Source organism: Pongo abelii, chromosome 10 (assembly GCF_028885655.2).
Source record: "Pongo abelii isolate AG06213 chromosome 10, NHGRI_mPonAbe1-v2.0_pri, whole genome shotgun sequence".
In the NCBI taxonomy this organism is placed as follows: Eukaryota; Metazoa; Chordata; class Mammalia; order Primates; family Hominidae; genus Pongo; species Pongo abelii.
In genome coordinates this window covers 100195303-100214872 of record NC_071995.2, presented here as the reverse complement: position 1 = coordinate 100214872, position 19570 = coordinate 100195303, and the positions used below count along the sequence as shown (strand labels likewise).

The following is a 19570-nucleotide window of genomic DNA, read 5'->3' as shown; positions in this document are numbered from 1 at the left end:
GAGCATATCCCGTAGAGTCGAAGGTAAGGTCAGTGCAGAAATGAGACCCCTTTTTCCCAGAAAGCAAGACATCGCCAACATTGTTCTGCCTGCATGAGAGACACTTTCGGAACACAGATGACATGAAAGTCCTCTGGCTTTGCAGTGCTTTGTTGTTGTTGTTTTACAAGGAAGGTGCAATTCACTGGGAAGCAGAATTAAGCCCTCTCAGAGTCGTTTCTGGAAGCATACATGCTTGGAGTAGGTTCCCACCTACACCTATCCAAAATTTTCCAAGCTCTGGTTTTGAGGTTTTGGTTTACCTGGCTTTGGATGTCTGGTTATTACAGAGCAGTCTGGCTATGAAGTCTGACAAAGAAACTTCTGTTAAAGAATACACTATTTCCAAGTAGCTAAAGGCATCCACATGAACAAAGAGCATAGCATTTCCCCTGCCAAATCCCTGTGGATGCCCAGAATTGGGAATTAGTGACATGTGAGTATCACTCACTCATGAACCAGCTGCTTCATCTCCAGGACAAGAAGAGGCAGTTAATGAAGGTGATCGCTTCTAAAATTATCTTCTACTTGATTACTAAATAAAATATAAAGATAGCAAAGTTTTTGTATTATAGGCACATTGTGGAATCCTGGGAGCCTTTGTCAGCATATGGGATTTTCCACATTTTTTTCCACAAGCGACTCTTGTTGAGCAGGGCGGACGATGCCCCATAACAAGCAGTTTGGCAGAACAGTCACCACTATGTGTAGGCCGAGTGCCCTGTTCTAGTCTAGGAAGGCTGGAATGAGCATAGAAAAATGAACGGATTGCACCGTAACAGAAATCAAGAAAACAGTAGTGCAGGCCTGCCAGGATGCAATAATGGCTTTTTCCATCACTTATTTTGTGGCTAGTATAAACTCCAATTTATTGTTTTTTAAAAACTTTTATTCAGATGGCCATAAATAAGTTTATTACTATTTACTAGTGAGGGAGAAGGATATATATAACCAAAAGACAAAAAACATAACCTTATAGATGGGCAGAAGAAAACGTGGCAGGATGTGATGTAATTTGCAGATACAGTGAAAACACAAATGTCCCTTGGATGGCATTGTCAGAAATGTTTCTGTTTCTTCACTACATCATGGAAAGAATCACTAGGGTTATCGTCAACCAAAACACGAAACTGTCAGTCAAAGCATTTTATTTTCAGAGATCTGAGTGCAGAAATGGAAATCTAATATTGTCCTGTTGGCTTTGAATAAGTTGTTGCAGCACACGGATATCAGAATACTGAGAGCGAGCTGCCAGTTTCTTTGACACGCTATTTTTCAGACTGGGCCATTGCCATGCCATGCCCAAGGACTTCTTCCTGGCTCTGTCTACAGACAAGTTTCTCATCCCTCCAGTCTCCTTTCTCCACAGCTGCAGAAGTTATTTATCCTACAACTGTGTTTCATCCCATTATTCTACTTGAAAGTGTTTCTATTACTATTTGGTTAGGTCTACACTCCCCAGGTTCGCATTCAAAGCCATTGTTCATGGGCACTTCTTTCTCTCCCTTCTCTTACTATGTTCCAATGGCCTCTCTGTTCTAGAGCCATTTCTGTTCACCTTCTGACTTTTCTGCTACTGTTCTTCCCAGCAGACCTCCTGCTTTTTCTGAACATGTGATGGAGTCAGACTTAGGTCTCAATCCTGACTCTGCCTTATTCATTGTGCAATCATGGGCAATTCCTTAATCTCTAACAGCCTTGGGTTCTTCATCTGTGAAATAAGAATAACAAGATAAATAACCTCTTAGGGTGCCAATTCTATGTAAGATCATAGGGTAGTTCCTGCCATGTAGAAAGAGCTCTATAATTGACAGAATGAACTGTTACCATTACTATCATTTGGCAATCTTTATCTATATTGCCAACATTTTTCTCAAGGCTCTCAGAGCTGATTTTTTTTTTCTTTTTCTTTTTTTTTGGGACGGAGTCTCACTCTGTCGCCAGGCTGGAGTGCAGTGGCGTGACCTTGGCTCACTAAAACCTCCACCTCCTGGGTTCAAGCAATTCTCCTGCCTCATCCTCCCAAGTAGCTGGCACTATAGGTTCGTGCCACCATGCCCCGTTAATTTTTGTATTTTTAGCAGAGACAGGGTTTCACCATGTTGGCCAGGATGGTCTCGATCTCTTGACCTCGTGATCTGCCCTCCTCGGCCTCCCAAAATGCTGGGATTACAGGTGTGAGCCACTGCACCTGGCCAGAGCTGATTATTCTATTCTGTTCTTCTTCCTTACTCTTTTGCATTCTGGACCACATCATAACACATTCTCTTTTCACTATGACTTAATTATTTTCTAATAATCTCTGTATATTTATGTTTCTGTTTCTCCCCATCTAAACAAAGCCGGGGATCTTTCCTTCCTTTCTTATCTCCCTGGTATCTCATTTTATTGCTGAAAACACATTAAATACATAGAGAATTGATACAAAATAATTTAGCAGGGCTTCTTTTGGTGGTTGGACATCTATTAAATTGATCATACTTGTTTAGCATCTATGTGACCAATTCCCATTTTTTAAGGGTAACCCTAGTTGCTTAAAATCCAACTAAGGCCAATGGTGAATTCTAATCAAACACGTAAAAGAGAATCATCTTGGGCACTAAATCTGTAAATGTTCCCTAAATGTACATTCTCCATTTCCATTTTGTCTGTAGCCCCCATGGGCTATGTAACAGACCAAAAATCAAAATGATAATTTAAAGGGCTTAATTAAACTTCCACTGAATCCACAAAATATTGGTCATGAATAGCCAACTCTATCAGAGAGAATGGCAGAAACATTATAGGATATTAATGCTAGGACCATTGTGGGATGGTTGCAGGGAGTAGAAATAGGGAAACATATACCGATCTGTAAATAGGCAGATCCAGAACTTTTTCTTCACAAAATTACAGAAACCTCTTTACTTTATAGCCAGTGGAGGAGTAAATACATTGCAACCCCTTATTAGAACCCACTGCATGTAGGACCTAGTGCATATTAATCCTTATAATCCTTACAACTCTGTGAAATCAGTACTATGATTATCTCCATTTTGCAAGTGGGAACTGAGGCTCTTTGGGATCCCACAGCCCAGGAAGGGTGGAACCAGGCTGTAATCCAGGCTTGCTTGACTTGGAGCCTGGGCTCAGCAGCCCGGGCCTGCACTTCCTTTCCCTGCTACTTATGTTGACCAAGGCAGAAGAGGGCTGATGGACTTCTCAGAGCAATTACACCATTTTCTCCACTGAATTGGTTGGTCTTATTCTCAAGACCACATAGCCTCATATGGATGTTGCCCTCCCTATTTGTAGGAGGGGGGTGCGCATCGATTTCCTCAAATATGAGATAGAAATAATAACACAGCATAACTCAGGGGTTATTGGCAGAAATGAATGCATTAACAGGAGTAGAGAACATGGCAAATGTCACATAGGCTTTAACTTTTCATGGCTTTTATCACTATAATCATCATTTTTACTTGGACACACCTACGAAAAAGACACTTATGTCTTCCTCACATGCTGCCTGCTAAGGATATGTCTTATTTCTAGGTCTGTGAGCTGCATGTGTTAAAACGTGTTTGCATTTGGGGTGGGGACTGAGGAAGTATCTGGGGACTGGACAGAAGAGGTGAGTCCCTCATACCCCTACTGTAAAGTGGGAATAGTAGTTGAGCTCAATGCAATTTTTATGCATTATGGTTTGTATACTGCAGATAAGTAGATCAATCAATGATTCAATCAATCAATCATGGTGAGACAGAAATGATCAGAGAAAATAGGACCTTAGTCCTTTTCAGAGCATTTGAAACAGAGAATTCCAGTTGTTTTAAACCTGGAAACTGGGAAACCAAGGAGTGGTAAAGGCCAAGCAGCACATGACTTAAATGGAAAATGAAGTGTTGTGGATAAGTCTTAGAGCCCCCAAGGTGTCCCCATTTACCTTGAAGGAACTGCTCATGCATCTCTCTCACTCTAATTCATATGTTTGTCTCTGACAGGTCCTGTCATGGCCAGCTTTGCCCACTTCTCTAAAAATAATTTACATGTTCCTAAAATTCATCGGCTGCCTCTGTAACGTTCATTCATTAACAGCAATTTCCACAGTACCTCACTGAATAGGGACCATAGGTAGGAGCACCCTTCCAACCTAAATTCGTTGAACTCCCATTATGAATTTAATAAGGTCAAAGAGGTTATAAAAGTGGTTACAATGCGATAAGATACCTGTGTTTAAGAAATTCACAGGTAAATGAATTGCCTTTTAGTGTCAATTGAGTCACTGAACCAACTCACTGCACTCTTAAAACATTCAAGACTCACTACTTCCAGAAATCCCTAGAACTTCTCAAACTGCAGTATGCGTATTAATCACTTAGGGATCTGATCAAACTGCAGATTCTGACTCTTGGAGTCTGCAGCAGTAGGGTTCACGATTCTGCATTTCAAGGCTGCACGGTGGCTCGGGAAGTCAAGATGGGAGGATTGCTTGAGCCCAGGTGTTTGAGACCAACCTGGGCAACATAATGAAATCCTGTCTTCACAAAAAAACATTTTACATTAGCTGGTGCATCCCAAGTCCCAGCGACTTGGGAGGCTGAGGTGGGAGGATCACTTAAGCCCAGGAGGTGGAGGCTGCAGTGAGCCAAGATTGTACCACTATACTCCAGCTGGGGTGACAGAGCAAGACCCCATCTCCAGAAAAAAATTTTTTTTATTTTAAAAATGAAAAGATTCTGCATTTGTACAAGGCTTCCAGGTGATGCTGCTGGTCCACAACCCACACTTTGAGTAACAAGGCTCAGCACACCCCCTAAATATCACCCGTTCCACTCCCTTTTCAAATGTGAGTGGGAACCCTAAAGGGTTTACAGTAGATGGGGACTTTTCTTCTCCCTTTGATCACAAGCTTCTTGAGGACAAGGCCCTTCTCCTTCTCCTTTTCAGATTCCACACAGCAGGTGCTCCATAAATATAGTTGACTGGCAGGCTCTTCCTCCCTGCACAAAAGCCCCTTCTCCTTGCTGCCAAGAAATCCATAACTGTCCCCTGGCATTCTGTGGGCAGCTTTCTTGGTCTGTGTTACCCACAAGGAACACTATGTCTTTCATTGGTTCCCCTCCCGCTGGCCAAGGCTCCAGGGGCATTCACCCAAGCTCCATCATTTACATTTCTTCTTACTGTCAACACATGTCTTCCATTTCTTAACAAGGGCAGGAGAGCAATTAGGGCTAGAGTCTTGGCTCTCAGGAATATTACACCCCTCGCCTTTCTAAGGAATACCCCGCTTTTAAAATCGGGGCTTCCAAAAACAGCAAAGCAACTTGTGTCGAGGAACCTGTTCCACCAGTTTCTTAGCAAATAACACTCAGTCAATCACACCAACTGTTGTCAACAAGGTTAGCTGTGTTGCAATAGTCGGGAGGCACCCACCTTTGGCAAGCTCTCTAAATCATAAACAAGCAAACATATTTATGGAGGTGAGGTCGTGCTGTACTTCTGCTTATTCAAAAGCCAAAGGGCAAAGTTCTGTGAAACATTCCTGCCAGGTATATACAGTTGGTTTTTTGTTCTCCTTTCTTTGTCCTCCCACACAGTACGTTTTTTAGAAAACATGCTAACAGGACTAAAGAAGCATGTTTTAAAACTTTTTGAATAAAAAGGAAAAACAAGGATACTTTTTGAAAAAAATAAGCCCAAGGAGATATTTTAAGGGACAACCTAAAAATGAACTAGTTTGTGAACCAACAACTAAAGCTAGCCCCCTCTTTCCTGGACAAGGGCGGCTCTTCTTTGATCCTTTCTAATTAGCAGATACAGACTTTCTCTCCCTCTGCAGCACTGAGGGGTAGATCTATTTATGGTGGATTTTTCCTATGGTCACCTACTGTAAAAAGCACAGGTATGCCACCAATGGCATGCCTGCACAGCCTGTGCCAAGGCATTCTAATTGACGGGCACTGGTGGCAGCTATGAAATAGACAGCCCCATATGTGGCCTTTGTGCTGCCGTGGAAACACGAGGGACCCAGTAACTCCATAAATGGTTTGGCCCTCTCCAGTGGAGTCCATTTCTATTTTCAATGATCAAGGGTTTCATGGCCAGTAACTTAAAGGGGAAAAAAAGAAATCTTATGTCTTAAAATTAATTAACGCGTCTCTTTTTATATGTCTGCATCTATACACATAAAACAAAACAAAACACAACAAAACACCCAGTTCTTTTCTTCCCGTGGGCTGTCTCAAATATTACATTATTTGACCTACTTAAACTATCTTATGGGCCCTTATGCACAATTTAATTTAGCTTTTTTATAGCATGGAGAGCATAATTATATCACATGAATATATTATATAGGCAAAAAAAGACAGAAGAAGACACAATAACAGTTATCATTAAATGTTATGATTCTAGGTCTGTTTTTGTGGCTTTCTGTCACTTTCTTGGGGAAAATTTTTTAAAAATAAAAACGTTCTTTGGAAATTTGAGGCATAGGAGAAAATTGTATGCTATTCCTAATTATTTTGGCTTATTCTCAAAGTAAAATTCTAGCTTTGAAATAAAACGTGTGAAGGCTTTATGTTTTGTAAACATCATGATGAATAAGGGTCTACCTGGCCAACTCTTGTACTGTCATTTTTGGTGGTATAGCAAATTATCTTTCTTTTTAGATTAAATATATAATAAACACTATCAGGTGTCTCCCCTCTTGATGGTGGGATCTGACACAATATGCATACTCCAACCTGGACCTCATATGCCCAGACATTAGCACAATGGAAGCTCCCATAGCATAAAATATTGTTTTCACGGGGACATTCATAATGCTTAGAGATGTTTGATTCTGTTAATCATAAGTATACCCCATGGCTGGGCACAGTGGCTCTCGCCTATAATCTCAGCACTTTGCGGCGCAGATCGAATTGCTTGAGCTCAGGAGTTCACAACTAGCCTGTGCAATATGGCAAAACCACATCTCTACCAAAAATACAAGAAATTAGTCGGGCATGGTGATGCGTGCCTGTGGTCCCAGCTACTTTGGAGGCTGAGGTGGGAAGATTGCTTGAGCTGGGTAGGCGAAGGTTGCGGTGAGCAAAGATTGCACCACTGCACTCCAGCCTGAGTGACAGACTCAAACAAAACAAAACAAACAAACAAAAAACAGCATACCCTCCAAAATCAGCAAATATAAATGACAGTGTATTTTTATTGGCCAAATTGCTTACATATCAGAGATGAAGAATTTGGACAAAAATCAATGTTTAATTCAACATTTTCACAGTTACTTGCTTAGTTTGTTCCCCACTCTATTCATTATAGGCATTATGGGTCTGGATATTTTATACTTTGGGATTTAACAGAATTACATACTTTTTAAAGAAGTAGGCTGGGCATGGTGGTTCAAGCTTGTAATCCCATCACCTTGGGAGACTGGGGTGGGTGGCTTGCTTGAGCTCAGGAGTTCAAGACCAGGCCGGGCAATGTAGTGAGAACCTGACTCTATACAAAAAAAAAAAATACTAAATTGATTTATATTAGTGGTTCTCAAAGTACAATCTGGGATCTTCAGGAGCTGCCAGGTAGGGAGTTTACCAGGTCAAAATGATTGTCCTAATAGTAATGCTAAGACATTATCTGCCTTTTTCACTCATGTTCTCTAACAAATAGACAGTGAAGTTTTCCAGAGGATACATAATGTGTAATGATATCAATGTTCTGACAGCTAATAGAATTGTTTGTGTATTCTTGTGTGCGTGTGTGTGGTGTGTGTTTCTTTTTTGAGAAGAAAGGTCTCATTCTGTCACACAGGCTGGAGTGCAGTGGCATGATCTCAGCTCACTGCAGCCTTGATCTCCCCAGGCTCAGATGATCTTCCCAGCTCAGCTTCCTGAGTAGCTGGGTCTACAGGCGTGTACCATGCCTAATTTTTGTATTTTTAGCAGAGACGAGGTTTCATCATATTTCTCAGGCTGATCTCAAACTCCTGGGCTCAAGCGATCTGCCAGCCTCAGCTTTCCAAAGTGCTTGGATTACAGGCATAAGCCGCCACGCCTGGCTGTATTCTTGTATTTTAAACATTATCAATTTTGCTTTTATTTATTTATTTTGAGACAGAGTTTTGCTCTTGTTGCCCAGGCTGGAGTGCAATGGCGTAATCTCGGCTCACTACAACCTCCGCCTCCCAGGTTCAAGAGATTCTCCTGCCTCAGCTTCCTGAGTAGCTGGAATTACAGGGGTCCACCACCACGCCCAGCTAATTTTTTGTATTTTTAGTAGAGACAGGGTTTCACCATGTTGGCCAGGCTGGTCTCAAACTCCTGACCTCAGGTGATCCACCTGCCTTGGTCTCCCTGAGTGCTGAGATTACAGGCATGAGCCACCACGCCCAGCCAATTTTAACTTTTAATACAGTAAATATATGACACACTAATATAATATTTACTGTATTCTGAATTAAAATTAGTGTGTATAACACACTAGTTACGCACATAAACAAATAATCTTTAGTTTATTCAATAATCGTTCGGGGTGCAAGTGGATCTGAGACCAAAAGGTTTGAACAACTGGTTTTGAATTTATTGCAAATCTCTTTGGAAAAAGATTTTGTGCATGTTATTTTTAAAACAAACTCAGGTCATATACATCATATACATCTGCAGCTTTGATAAAACGAATGAATCAGTCAAAATAAAAACCTTACATTGATTTTGAGAGCAATAACTCATTTTCCTAAGTGCACCACAATAGAGACAAAAGGGCAATAACAGTGTCTAGTAACACCTCCCCTATGCAGAATTCAGCTATCTAGCAACTTACCTAACGGCTTCTGACCACCCAAATAAAAGGGCCTCTGAAGGGCCTCTGCATTTATCTCAAGCTCCTACGTTCCATGCACTAAGAGTTTGTTTTCCTCATGGAAGAAGGCCCTAGCTCCTCAGTAAACCCAGAGCCTGGGACTTGGGAAAGGCAAGCAGGGTGCCTGAGGAGCAAAATTTAAGGAGGTCACTTAAGGGGCTGACCCTGCATTTTGGTGACCCAGAAAGTGAGTGCCTTCTTAAGTGTTGTGCCTTAGGTGGTGCTAAACTCTACTCAGCCAGATTAATTACCTGGAATGGCGTCTGTAATAAAGGACAAAGGGGAGTGAGGGGAAGAGTTTCATATGCTGACTGACAAGAGTACTAAAGAAGACAGCACACTTCTGGGAGGGATAAAGTAGGAAAGCTAAGAAAAATTGGACAGAAATTCAAAATACAAATCAATATGAGCCCATTTTTCAAAAGAGCAAATAATTTGGGCCCTCAGGGTGTCACATGCTACTAATAACTGATATCCATAATTTAAGACAAATTATATCCACTGTACTTTATTTTTTAAAGCAAAGAGTAATATATTACATTTTAAGAATGTTTCAATTCAAACTGGTGGAAAAAATAAGGCTCTGAGGTTATATAACAAAATTAACCTTTAGCTGTGCAGAGAATCCAGCTATTCAGAATGATTCCATCAATTTAATCCACATTTATTTACTATGGTCAAATGTTGCCAAAGACTGTACTGTACTCTAATGTTCAGAATAGATGAAGTCTAATTGTACATCGATCATGTAAATTTTCAATGACTCATTATTCAACTTTTGGAATTTCCCTGAATCTACAGGGTTTTTTTCCTCCCCTAGTCAATTCATTCTTTTGTCCTTTTAATTATGCAAGTTTCAACTCAGGATGTCATTTCACACAGGAAGAGGATTAAAATATGGTCCTTATTACACAGCAACAAATAGCTTCTCATTGTTAACATGCGGCTGGGGCAAAATTGCTAAGATCTGAGGACTTGCCTTCCTCACTACTCTTACCAGGTTTTAAAGAATCAAATGGGGTTGGAGTGGTATATATGAGGGTGTGTTTTGCAGGGGAAGATTTACTCAAATTGAAGGAGCTTAAAATTTTAGCATAGGTCAAAAGGAAATTATTTCAAAAGCAATTTGAATTGTTAACAATTTCCTCCTTTACTGTGTCTTTTCTGGGGATCTTGCATCAGTTATTATTGTTATTATTATTCTGAGACAGAGTCACGCTCTGTCACCCAGGCAGGAGTGCAATGGCATGATCATGGCTCATTGCAGCCTTGACCTCCTGGGCTCAAATGAATCTCCTGCTTCAGCCTCCCAAGTAGCTGGGACTACAGGTGTACATCACCACATCCAGATAATTTTTGTATTTTTTCATGTTGTTTCACTATGTTGCTCAGGCTGGTCTCAAAATCCTGGGCTCAAGCAATTCTCTGGCCTTGGCCTCCCAAAATGCTGGGATTACAGGCATGAGCCGTTGTACCTGACCTTGTATCACTTATTTATGTGGCTATAGGGTTATAGGATAAATTTCTTAAAGGCCTTGCTCCAAGCTGTTGCTGGACCTCACATTGGGTGACTTTTTAAAAATAGAGGAAGAAGAGTCCTGACGCCAGGTGGGGTCATAAAAATAAAATTCCACTGCAATAAACACAGTGACACTCAATCAATCACCTACCACATCCATATGTGGTCATGGAGAGTTTTTTGTGTGGTCATCTCAGGAAAGCACTGAGGAAGACCCTATCCACCAAAAAGCACCCCTGATAGGGAGAGAAATTTTTTTTTTTTTTTTTTGAGACAGAGTTTCGATCTTGTTGCCCAGGCTGGAGTGCAATGGTGCGACCTTGGCTCACCACAACCTCTGTCTCCCGGGTTCAGGTGATTCTCCTGCCTCAGCCTCGTGAGTAGCTGGGATTACAGGCATGCACCACCATGCCCAGCTAATTTTGTATTTTTAGTAGAGATGGGGTTTCTCCACGTTGGTCAGGCTGGTCTCGAACTCCTGACCTCAGGTGATCCTCCCACCTCGGCCTCCCAAAGTGCTGGGATTATAGGCATGAGCCACTGCGCCTGGCCAGGGAGAGAAATTGTAAAGTCCCACAAACCCAAGACTTATAACCCTTGGAGACAGATATAGTTATTGTTCAACTGTGTAGGGTAACGCTCATCTAAGTGGGAAAGGCCATCCCCCGCAATGGAACAGTGAAGAAACAACCCAACCGTTATCACCTTATGCTCACAACTAGAGACCCCCGAATTGGACATGGCTCATTTCAGTAAGAACACAACAGGGGCCGTGGAATATAGACCTTTTATTTGATCTGAGCTTCTGTGGGTGAAAGCGAAATGTATCACTACAAGTAAAAGAAGGAAATATAGTGGTGGCAATGATGGTTATGACTATCATAGCAGCTTTCTTGGCATGTATTATAAATATTACACTAGTGAGGAGGTGAGCAGTTGTTGTTACATCCCTTATGTTGAGGGAAATGCCATCAAAGTTTATGTGAGATATGAGGCATTTAATACCTTATGCCAGACAAGATTTCTGAGTTTACTGCTTTAGGAGGAAAATGCTTGAAATCTTTCTATATGTTAGGCCCTGTTCTAAGCACTTTACCTGTCCGGGCATGGTGGCTCATGCCTGTAATCCCAGCACTTTGGGAGGCTGAGGCAGGTGGATCACTTGAAGTCAGGAGTTTGAGACCAGCCTGGCCAATATGTTGAAACCCTATCTCTACCAAAAAAATACAAAAATTAGCTGGGCATGGTGGCACATGCCTGTAACCCCAGCTACTCAGGAGGCTGAGGTAGGAGAATTGCTTGAACTAGGGAGGCGAAGGTTGCAGTGAGCCGAGATCATGCCACTGCACTCTGGCCTGCAAGACAGAGCAAGACTCCATCTCAAATAAAAAATAAAATAAGATAAAATAAGCACTGGTGTATTTCAGTTAATTCTTACTGAGACCCAATGAGTTGATACTGTTTTATTCACATACAGATGAGGAAACAGAGGCATACAAAGTGTAAGTAACTCAGTTCATGGTGCAGCTGGAATTTGAGCTGTCTAGAATGTTCTACAAATAGTATAATTTTTTTACGTCACCATGTTTAATAATGTGTATTATTTAAGATGCATAAAGAAAAAGCCAAGATACATACTGCGTGCATAACAACCCTAAAGACATCTAACTCTAAACATGACAAAATGTGAATTAAAATGGACACATTTTGAGTTAAAAGTAGAGCATTCTGTTCCAAGATTCATTAAATTTTTTAGAAGGCAAACGATATTACCGGATGCAAGCAAAGCCATTTATAAAGAGTATTTAGGAAAGATTTGGACAATTTTAGAGAAGAAGAATATTTACCAAAATAGCCAAATACACATCAAAAAAAAGAATAGAACAAAATCATAAGATCTAACATCTGACATATTATTAAATGTAATTTTAGATGCTGCCCTGATGTGCCAAATTGGCCTAAAAAGGATTCCTAAGGGTGTATAAAAGGGCAAGTCTTATCAAAGTGGATTTAGACTTGAAAGGCATAATGAAAGTCAGATTACAGTTAGCTTTTTGTGAACTCATTTTAGAAAGAGAAATAAGTGTGAGATTGAATGATCCTGGTCTTTGCCTCTGCCAAATCCATCAATTCACGCCCCAATCTGATGGGACCTAAAAGTTTACTCTGGAAATGTACATTAAAGACTGTAAATACTCTGTCCCATGAATGGGAACATCTTGAAATTTGGCCTGTGGTCTATCTTTGGGCTGTCTAAAACAAATGTACTCTTTGTAAATTAAAACTGAGCCTATCCACACAGAGCAGAATTACAAGACAGTATGATCACTTTGACTTTGGGGGGGCTGTCTTTGTAAAAAGCTGCAAGGACAGAAGCCCTCTTCTCATCCGGTTATGAGATAATTTGCATACATGTAGAAAATTAAGTGACAAAGTCTTTTCTTCTTTTTCACAGTTTGGCTTTCCTTAATTGGTATGCTCTCAAATTTTAGGAAATCCCGCATGAATAAACAGTAGCTACTTCATGATTAACCTAACTCAGAACACTAATTCAGCTACTACCTTTCTGTGTATTTATTCAGTTTCCCCAGGATGCAGTACTCTGAACAAACCATGGATTCCAGAAAAGACATCTGTTTCCATCAAGAACTAACATGGAATAATAACAAAGAAGATGTGGCCACATGCTCTCAGGTACACACATGAAATTAAAATTTCCATACTTATGTTTGATTGCTAGAACTTTAATCCTGTTCTTTATCATCTAACACACTTAAGTGTGTCTAGAGATGAAGTTTAGAATTACCACAGAAGATATTGGCAGCTAAGAGTATTTTGTGTCTCTTAATATAGTTTTCATAGACTAATTAAGGAGCAGTGAAGATAAAAATAGTCATTATTAATTATAATCAAAATTCTTCTCTGTGTTATTAAACAGCCTAAAAATAATTTTTAAATAAAACAATTGCAATAATTTTAAATAAAAGTAACAAAAATGCTTCCTTGGACTGTAAAAACAATAGCAATAATTACACAGCAATCTCCTCTCACAACCATATAAAATTGAAAAGAAGAATGTATTTGCTTACAAAAGTATTGCAAAAATGTCATTTTGTATTTATTCAAGTTTTTAAAAAGACCACTTATTTATTTGTTTTTGTGTCCAAGCATTTTTAAAAGCAACTTCAGTCTGGGTAGTTGACTTCAACATTCATGTTTGATTTGGGGATACTTTGAAATTGCTGTTAATAAGGAAACTCTATGAATTGTGTGTGTATACAGAGCCTAAAAAAAAAAAAAGTTTCAAGGCTGTGTCTCATGGCCAAAATAAAGTGAGTCATTGAGAGCATAAAGGATTGTAAGTTCTTCATGTTTTCCACCCTCCTGGATTCCTTAGACCAGCTAGTGAGCGTAACTTCCACCTTTGACCAGTCCACAATCTCCCTTACTCCTGACTTCACTGTTTGAAAGGCCTGGGAACAAGAGGGAGTTTCTTTAGATTTACTGGGTGAGAAGGGAGGATACAACTTGTTTTTCCAAAGTCTTTTAACAGCGATATATTTCGGGCGCTTCAGAGGAAAGAACTGGCCGGTCCTTTATTTATCTTCCTAGCAGGTGCAGTCGGAGCAGTCATAAAAGCAGGCTACTGAAAAAGAAGGATTCTGCCAAGTATTAAGCCCCTCTAGCACGCACTTGCCCTAGAGTATTCCTTCTTACAACACAGAGCTCAAATATATGCCATGAATCTCCAGCACAGCATGGCGGTTTTTCTCAGGAGGAAAAAATATGATGGCATTCATTCATACAACTTCTTTATTTTCCATCCAAATCTTCAGCTTGGCCTCGATAAACCATTTGAAGTCTAAAGGGAAACAATTGTCCTTGACAAACTATCTTTCCTCCTCCCCTATTCCTTTCTCTTAGTTTTCTGCATAAATTATTAACTTTTCCCCAATTTGAGGTAAGGGTAATATTTATATATAAGATGACTTTCCAAAGACAAATTGATTTCGGTGTTTGAAATAGGCCATTCACTCTCTTGCAGGTAGAAACTGAAGGTCAAAGAAGAAATATGAGAAGGAGGTTTCCCATCAAGGGAGCTCCTTTTTTGATGGATGACTAAGCCCTGAGAAATGCTTAGAAATAGGCAAGAGGTGATGAATGCTGCTCTACATTCAGGTAGCTTTTGGGCTCGGCAAAACTTTAAAATGTGATGAAATCTCTAGAGACCAAGAAGAAAAAGAAACAGAAATGGAAAAACCCTTATGGACCTAAACAACAACAACAACAACAACAAAATTGTTCTCTATTACCATGGTCCCATCTATTCCTACTGAAATGTAGACCAAGATGGATAAGATGAATATTGTATGTTGACACAGCAAAATAATCTGCAGTAACAAAGCCATGACTTTGCTTCCTGAAGTTATCAGAATGGCACCTTAAAATTATGGTCATAAAGGAACCTGTGTTTGGCCATACGTTTGAGTTTTCAAGAAGGGATCTTACACAGAACATGAGAAAACTACAGTGACTCTCTTGAGATTTTTCGAATGACGCACAAGCACCAAAGAGGAACTTTTGCCTTTTCGGACAAGTTAAGTACATTAAATATAATAAGGTCTGATAAATCAGAAACAGAAAGTGAAATTCATGTTAAAGCCTCAACTCAGTGTTTTAGAAGAGAATTTTTCTGGGTGTTATAGTATCGGACAGTTAATAGGCCCGGCACAGTGGCTCACACCTGTAGTCTCAGCACTTTAGAAGACAGAGACTAGTGGATCCCTTGAGCCCAGGAGTTCGAGACCAGCCTGGGCAACATTGTGAGGCCCCCATCTCTACTAAAAATAAAAAAAAATAGCTATTAGCTGGGCATGATGGCATGCATCTGGGGTCCTAGCTACTGGGGAGGCCGAGGTGGGAGGATTGCTTGAGCCTGGGAGGCAGAGTTTGCAGTGAGCCATGGTTGCGCCACTGCATTCCAGCCTGGGTGACAGAATGAGATGTTTTCTCAAAAAAATAAAAAATAAATAAATAAATAAAATAATTCAGTTAACAGTTGTTCCAGGATGTTAAATAATCAGGCTTTATGGTTTTAATCATTACATATTCCAGAGGTAAAATTCTGAGGAAATCGTTTTTATGGGTTTAACAGCCATTCATACTATTCTTTAATGAAGAGAGATTCTGCCACAGAAGAAAGGCTATTGCAATTGTCTAGTTTTGGGTTGATAAAATTTCGTTTTGACTGGAAAAGAGAAATTTCCAGTGAAAGGTGATTTCTTGGCCGGGCACGGTGGTTCATGCCTGTAATTCCAGCACTTTGGGAGGCCGAGGCAGGTGGACCACCTGAGGTCAGCGGTTCGAGACCAGCCTGGCCAACATGGTGAAACCCCGTCTCTATTAAAAATACAAAAATTAGCTGGGCGTGTTGGTGGGTGCCTGTAATCCCAGCTACTTGAGATGCTGAGTCACAAGAATCACTTGAACCTGGGAGGCAAAGGCTGCAGTGAGCGGAGATCATGGCACTGCACTCCAGCCTGGGCCACAGAGTGAGATACTGTCTTAAAAAAACAAAAAACAAAAAACAACAAAAAAAAGAAGGATGATTTTTTCTTTACACAGTAGGAACCGGAGGCAATTAACTGTAGGGCACTGACTTGTACTCAATTAATAATTGATATATAAATGAATGTATCAAAGGCATCCTGGGAGATCCCCACAAATCTGAAACTGCCTACAACATCCTCCCAATTTGATCGGAATAACTTAATTGTACTAGGCCTTAGGTTCTGTAAGAATCCAAAGTGGTGTAAGGTAAGTTTTATCTGGAACTGACAGTACAAATAACATAGTTCTCCAAAGAATACATAATATACAATTGATGACGATAGAAAGTAGAACAATAGGAAGTGGTTACTCCTTAAGAATAATACTTGCTTTCTCCAAAAGGGCTCACTGAGCCACCCAGCATATTCCAAGAGTCTAAACAAGGACTGTTGACTAATTACTTCCATTAGACTTCCTCCTCGAGATCCAAAGTTACATCTGTCCTTCCTCCTTCTCCTTAGAAGAACCAGCAATCCCAAGATCTAAGAAGAAAACTCCCAGAATTAGGCCACGGTAGGCTGGGAAGTAGTTGAGTGAGACATTTTTTGTACCTTCAGGTGCTGAAAACTCAGCCTCTTTTGAGGAGCTGCCAGATCCTCCTAGAACCTAGGAGGGCCAAACCAGCCCATGTGTCCTATCAAGATTCACAGCAAGTGGTCATGGCCTTCCTGGGCATGGCTTTACGAGCTGTGGGAAAGAGTTCAGAAGACCCATATGGGCTGGAGGAGCCTGTTCTTTGGGAGGATTTCTGCAGATATTTTGAAATGATTCTGAAGAACTGGCTCTAGGCCATGTTTTCTTTTTCAGAGGGATGCTTATATGCAATCAAACTAACCCCAGCGAAAATGAAATCACAGTTAGGAGAAGAAGAAAGGACCAGAATAGTTCATGAATTGCCATACTCCTTACTCTTCTAATGTAAACAATATTAAAATGCAATTATTTCACTAAGGAAAGCTCTTCAAGGTACAGTTCCTTTAAGAATCAGTTGTGCTGGTAAGGGAACCAAAAAAATCTCTGTACTTCCTCAATGGATTTTAAACATATCAGTAACTCTTCTTGCCCCACTCCCCATCATCCAAATTTACACTAACCAAAGAATTTGTGGGTATAAAATTACTGTCCTGGGTGGAGGAACTCCTACACAGAATAGCAACATGCTTTTATAGCAAAAGAAGATGATGGAGTCTTTAGTATCCATGCTGTTTTATTCAGAAAGAAAAAATATGTATTGGGGGGTGGGAGCTGAAGTTAAAGATATATTTTCCTCTTTGCAGCTCTACAATTTCATTCCTCGTAAAAGCAGAGTGAATCAGACTGAGTTGTCAAATGAAAAGTAAACTTCATCGCCTTTGCGATCAGAATAATTTAATTAGCTTTATTGGCTCTTACAGCCTGTCACCTTATTTATTGGTTTTTCTGTTTTCTTCTCATTTTCAATTAGGCTTTAAAAAAAAAATGCAAAATCATTCACTAAGTTCAGAATAATTAAAACAATATTGTGTTTCCAGTTTGGAAACATGGCAGAATGTGTTTCATCTGGGTACACTTCAGAGAGGTTAAAGTGACAGAGCAGATAAAAAGGACACTTAATACACATGTAAATCATTTGCATTACAAATAAGATACTTTAGCAGGGGTTGGACTCTCTGCCTGACAGTCAGGATTAAGTTCCCATATTAATGCATGCATTTGGTGTGTGGTTATTTTGGGTGAAAGACTTCATCCATCAATGCCCTCTGCCACTAAGTAAGGCCAACCTGTAAACTGATCACCACAGCCTGTCAACACTGGTTACTTAATTATGTAAAGAAAATATGTTTAAAAGACTTTTGATAATTTGGTTAGTATTTCAACTTTGAGTTCAACATGTAACATCTTTTTCAAGTTCCTTAAAATAATAGCCAAAGCATTTTTAAGAATTAAAAACTGAAAACTATGACTACTTTAATGTTTCCTGTTAATCTTTCTTTTTCTTTTATTTGCAGAAGGGAAAAATAAAGATTCAGTAAGCATTAATGAAGATGAATATAAATGAAATAATATTTTTAAAAGATATTTTCATTAAAAATTAAATTCAATGCATGCATACTATTAATTTGTGCTTATTATTATTTATTTTCATAATTACTAATTCCAATTTACTTCTGTTACCAATTGGTAGTTTTAATATACTATTTTTTTTATAGAAAGGAGAAACTTTGTTAGGGAAAACATTTCTTTTAAGGAAGAATATTTTTATACTTTCAGCTTAACTATTCTTAAAGGCTACTACATATTATGAAATTCTCTACAATAAAACTCATGAAAGAACAATCTATTCATGATATTCAGGGACATCCTTTTTTACCAGGTGTTTGATTTTCTTTCCATGCAAGAATTTAATAACAATCCTCCAAAGGCACTGATAAGAACAAAAAAAACCCTTCATCTGTATATTTTAAATATGTTTCCATTAAAAAAATGTAGCAAATATGGAAATAATGTCACAAATTCTTTTTTGAAATCTTGATCCAACGTATTAACCATTTGAGAAAATATTTTAAGTCTCCTACTCTCTGCAAATTGCAAATACATGGTAAAAAATTTGTGATTAAATCTAAGAAAATATGCTTGAAAATGTAATCTGTTTACCATCAGCAATTAACATCCTTAAATTACATTTTAAGGATTCTTTACAATTGAATGATATAATTGTCATTTGATAATTTTAGTCAATATCCCTTTAGAAACTATCATTATCAGAAATTTTTCAATTCAATATACTCTCGCTGTATTTTTCCTCTGGTCTGTTTAATCTAAAAGATTGTTTCCTTAAATCATAGTGATTTTATTTTCTCATCTAGTTAAGAAATTTGTTATTTGTTTGAAGATAAATACCAAAATAAACACTTTATTAAGGAGTACAACAAAAAGATTTCTAGATAAGTCTTACCCTCTTTCTTAGTGGGTTCTGGCATGGCCACAATAAGATGTTATTCTTTAAAGAGTTTCCTCCCCTCCACGACTAGTTGACAGAAACCCCACAGGCGGCGAGAGATGGTGCAGGTCGGTGTGACAAGCAGTTGGGGAGAAACCCAGTGCTTTTATACTGCCTCTGAACATCAATCATGATGGCACCTCCCTTTCTTCAGCACAAGGATGCAGGAACTTGACAGCTATGGGGACCTTTCTCACATCTGTTGTCTGCACTCTGCTCTCTTGCCTACTGGAAGGAATCTCCTGCCCATCTCATGTGGCTGATGAGAACACCTCTAACTTTCTAAATTCAGCTGCAGCCTCGTGCTCCGTCTTGCTCTTCTCTCTCTGACAGATGCATGTGCTGACTCAGGAGTGCAAAAAGTTTGCTGGATGATAAAAAAGATCAAATTAAAAATCATAATATGCCAATCCAACCTATACCTTAATTTTCACTAAGATTAGGCAGAAAAGTCTTTGTATTCAGATGATCATTTTTATACTCCAATTAGCTTTCCATTTTCATCAGTCCTTAATTATTGTATTTATATTTTTTCTTTTTCCTCATTGATATGTCAATATTAAATTTTCAAGCCAAATCTCTAG

General features: G+C 39.3%; 1 protein-coding gene across 6 annotated transcripts in view; it reads right to left on the bottom strand.

Moving 5' to 3' along the window:
• MYBPC1 (myosin binding protein C1) overlaps positions 1-19233 on the bottom strand; it is a 96194-nt gene extending 76961 nt beyond the window's left edge. For 5 of the 6 annotated variants that reach the window (XM_054527552.2, XM_054527555.2, XM_054527553.2 and 2 more), the window contains exon 1: positions 18942-19233. In XM_054527552.2, the coding sequence (XP_054383527.1) occupies positions 18942-18966 (25 nt within the window). In that variant the 5' untranslated portion in view covers positions 18967-19233. The remainder of the gene's footprint in view (positions 1-18941) is intronic. The other variant, XM_054527557.2, reaches the window with a different exon arrangement.
• Positions 19234-19570: the final 337 nt, after the last annotated feature.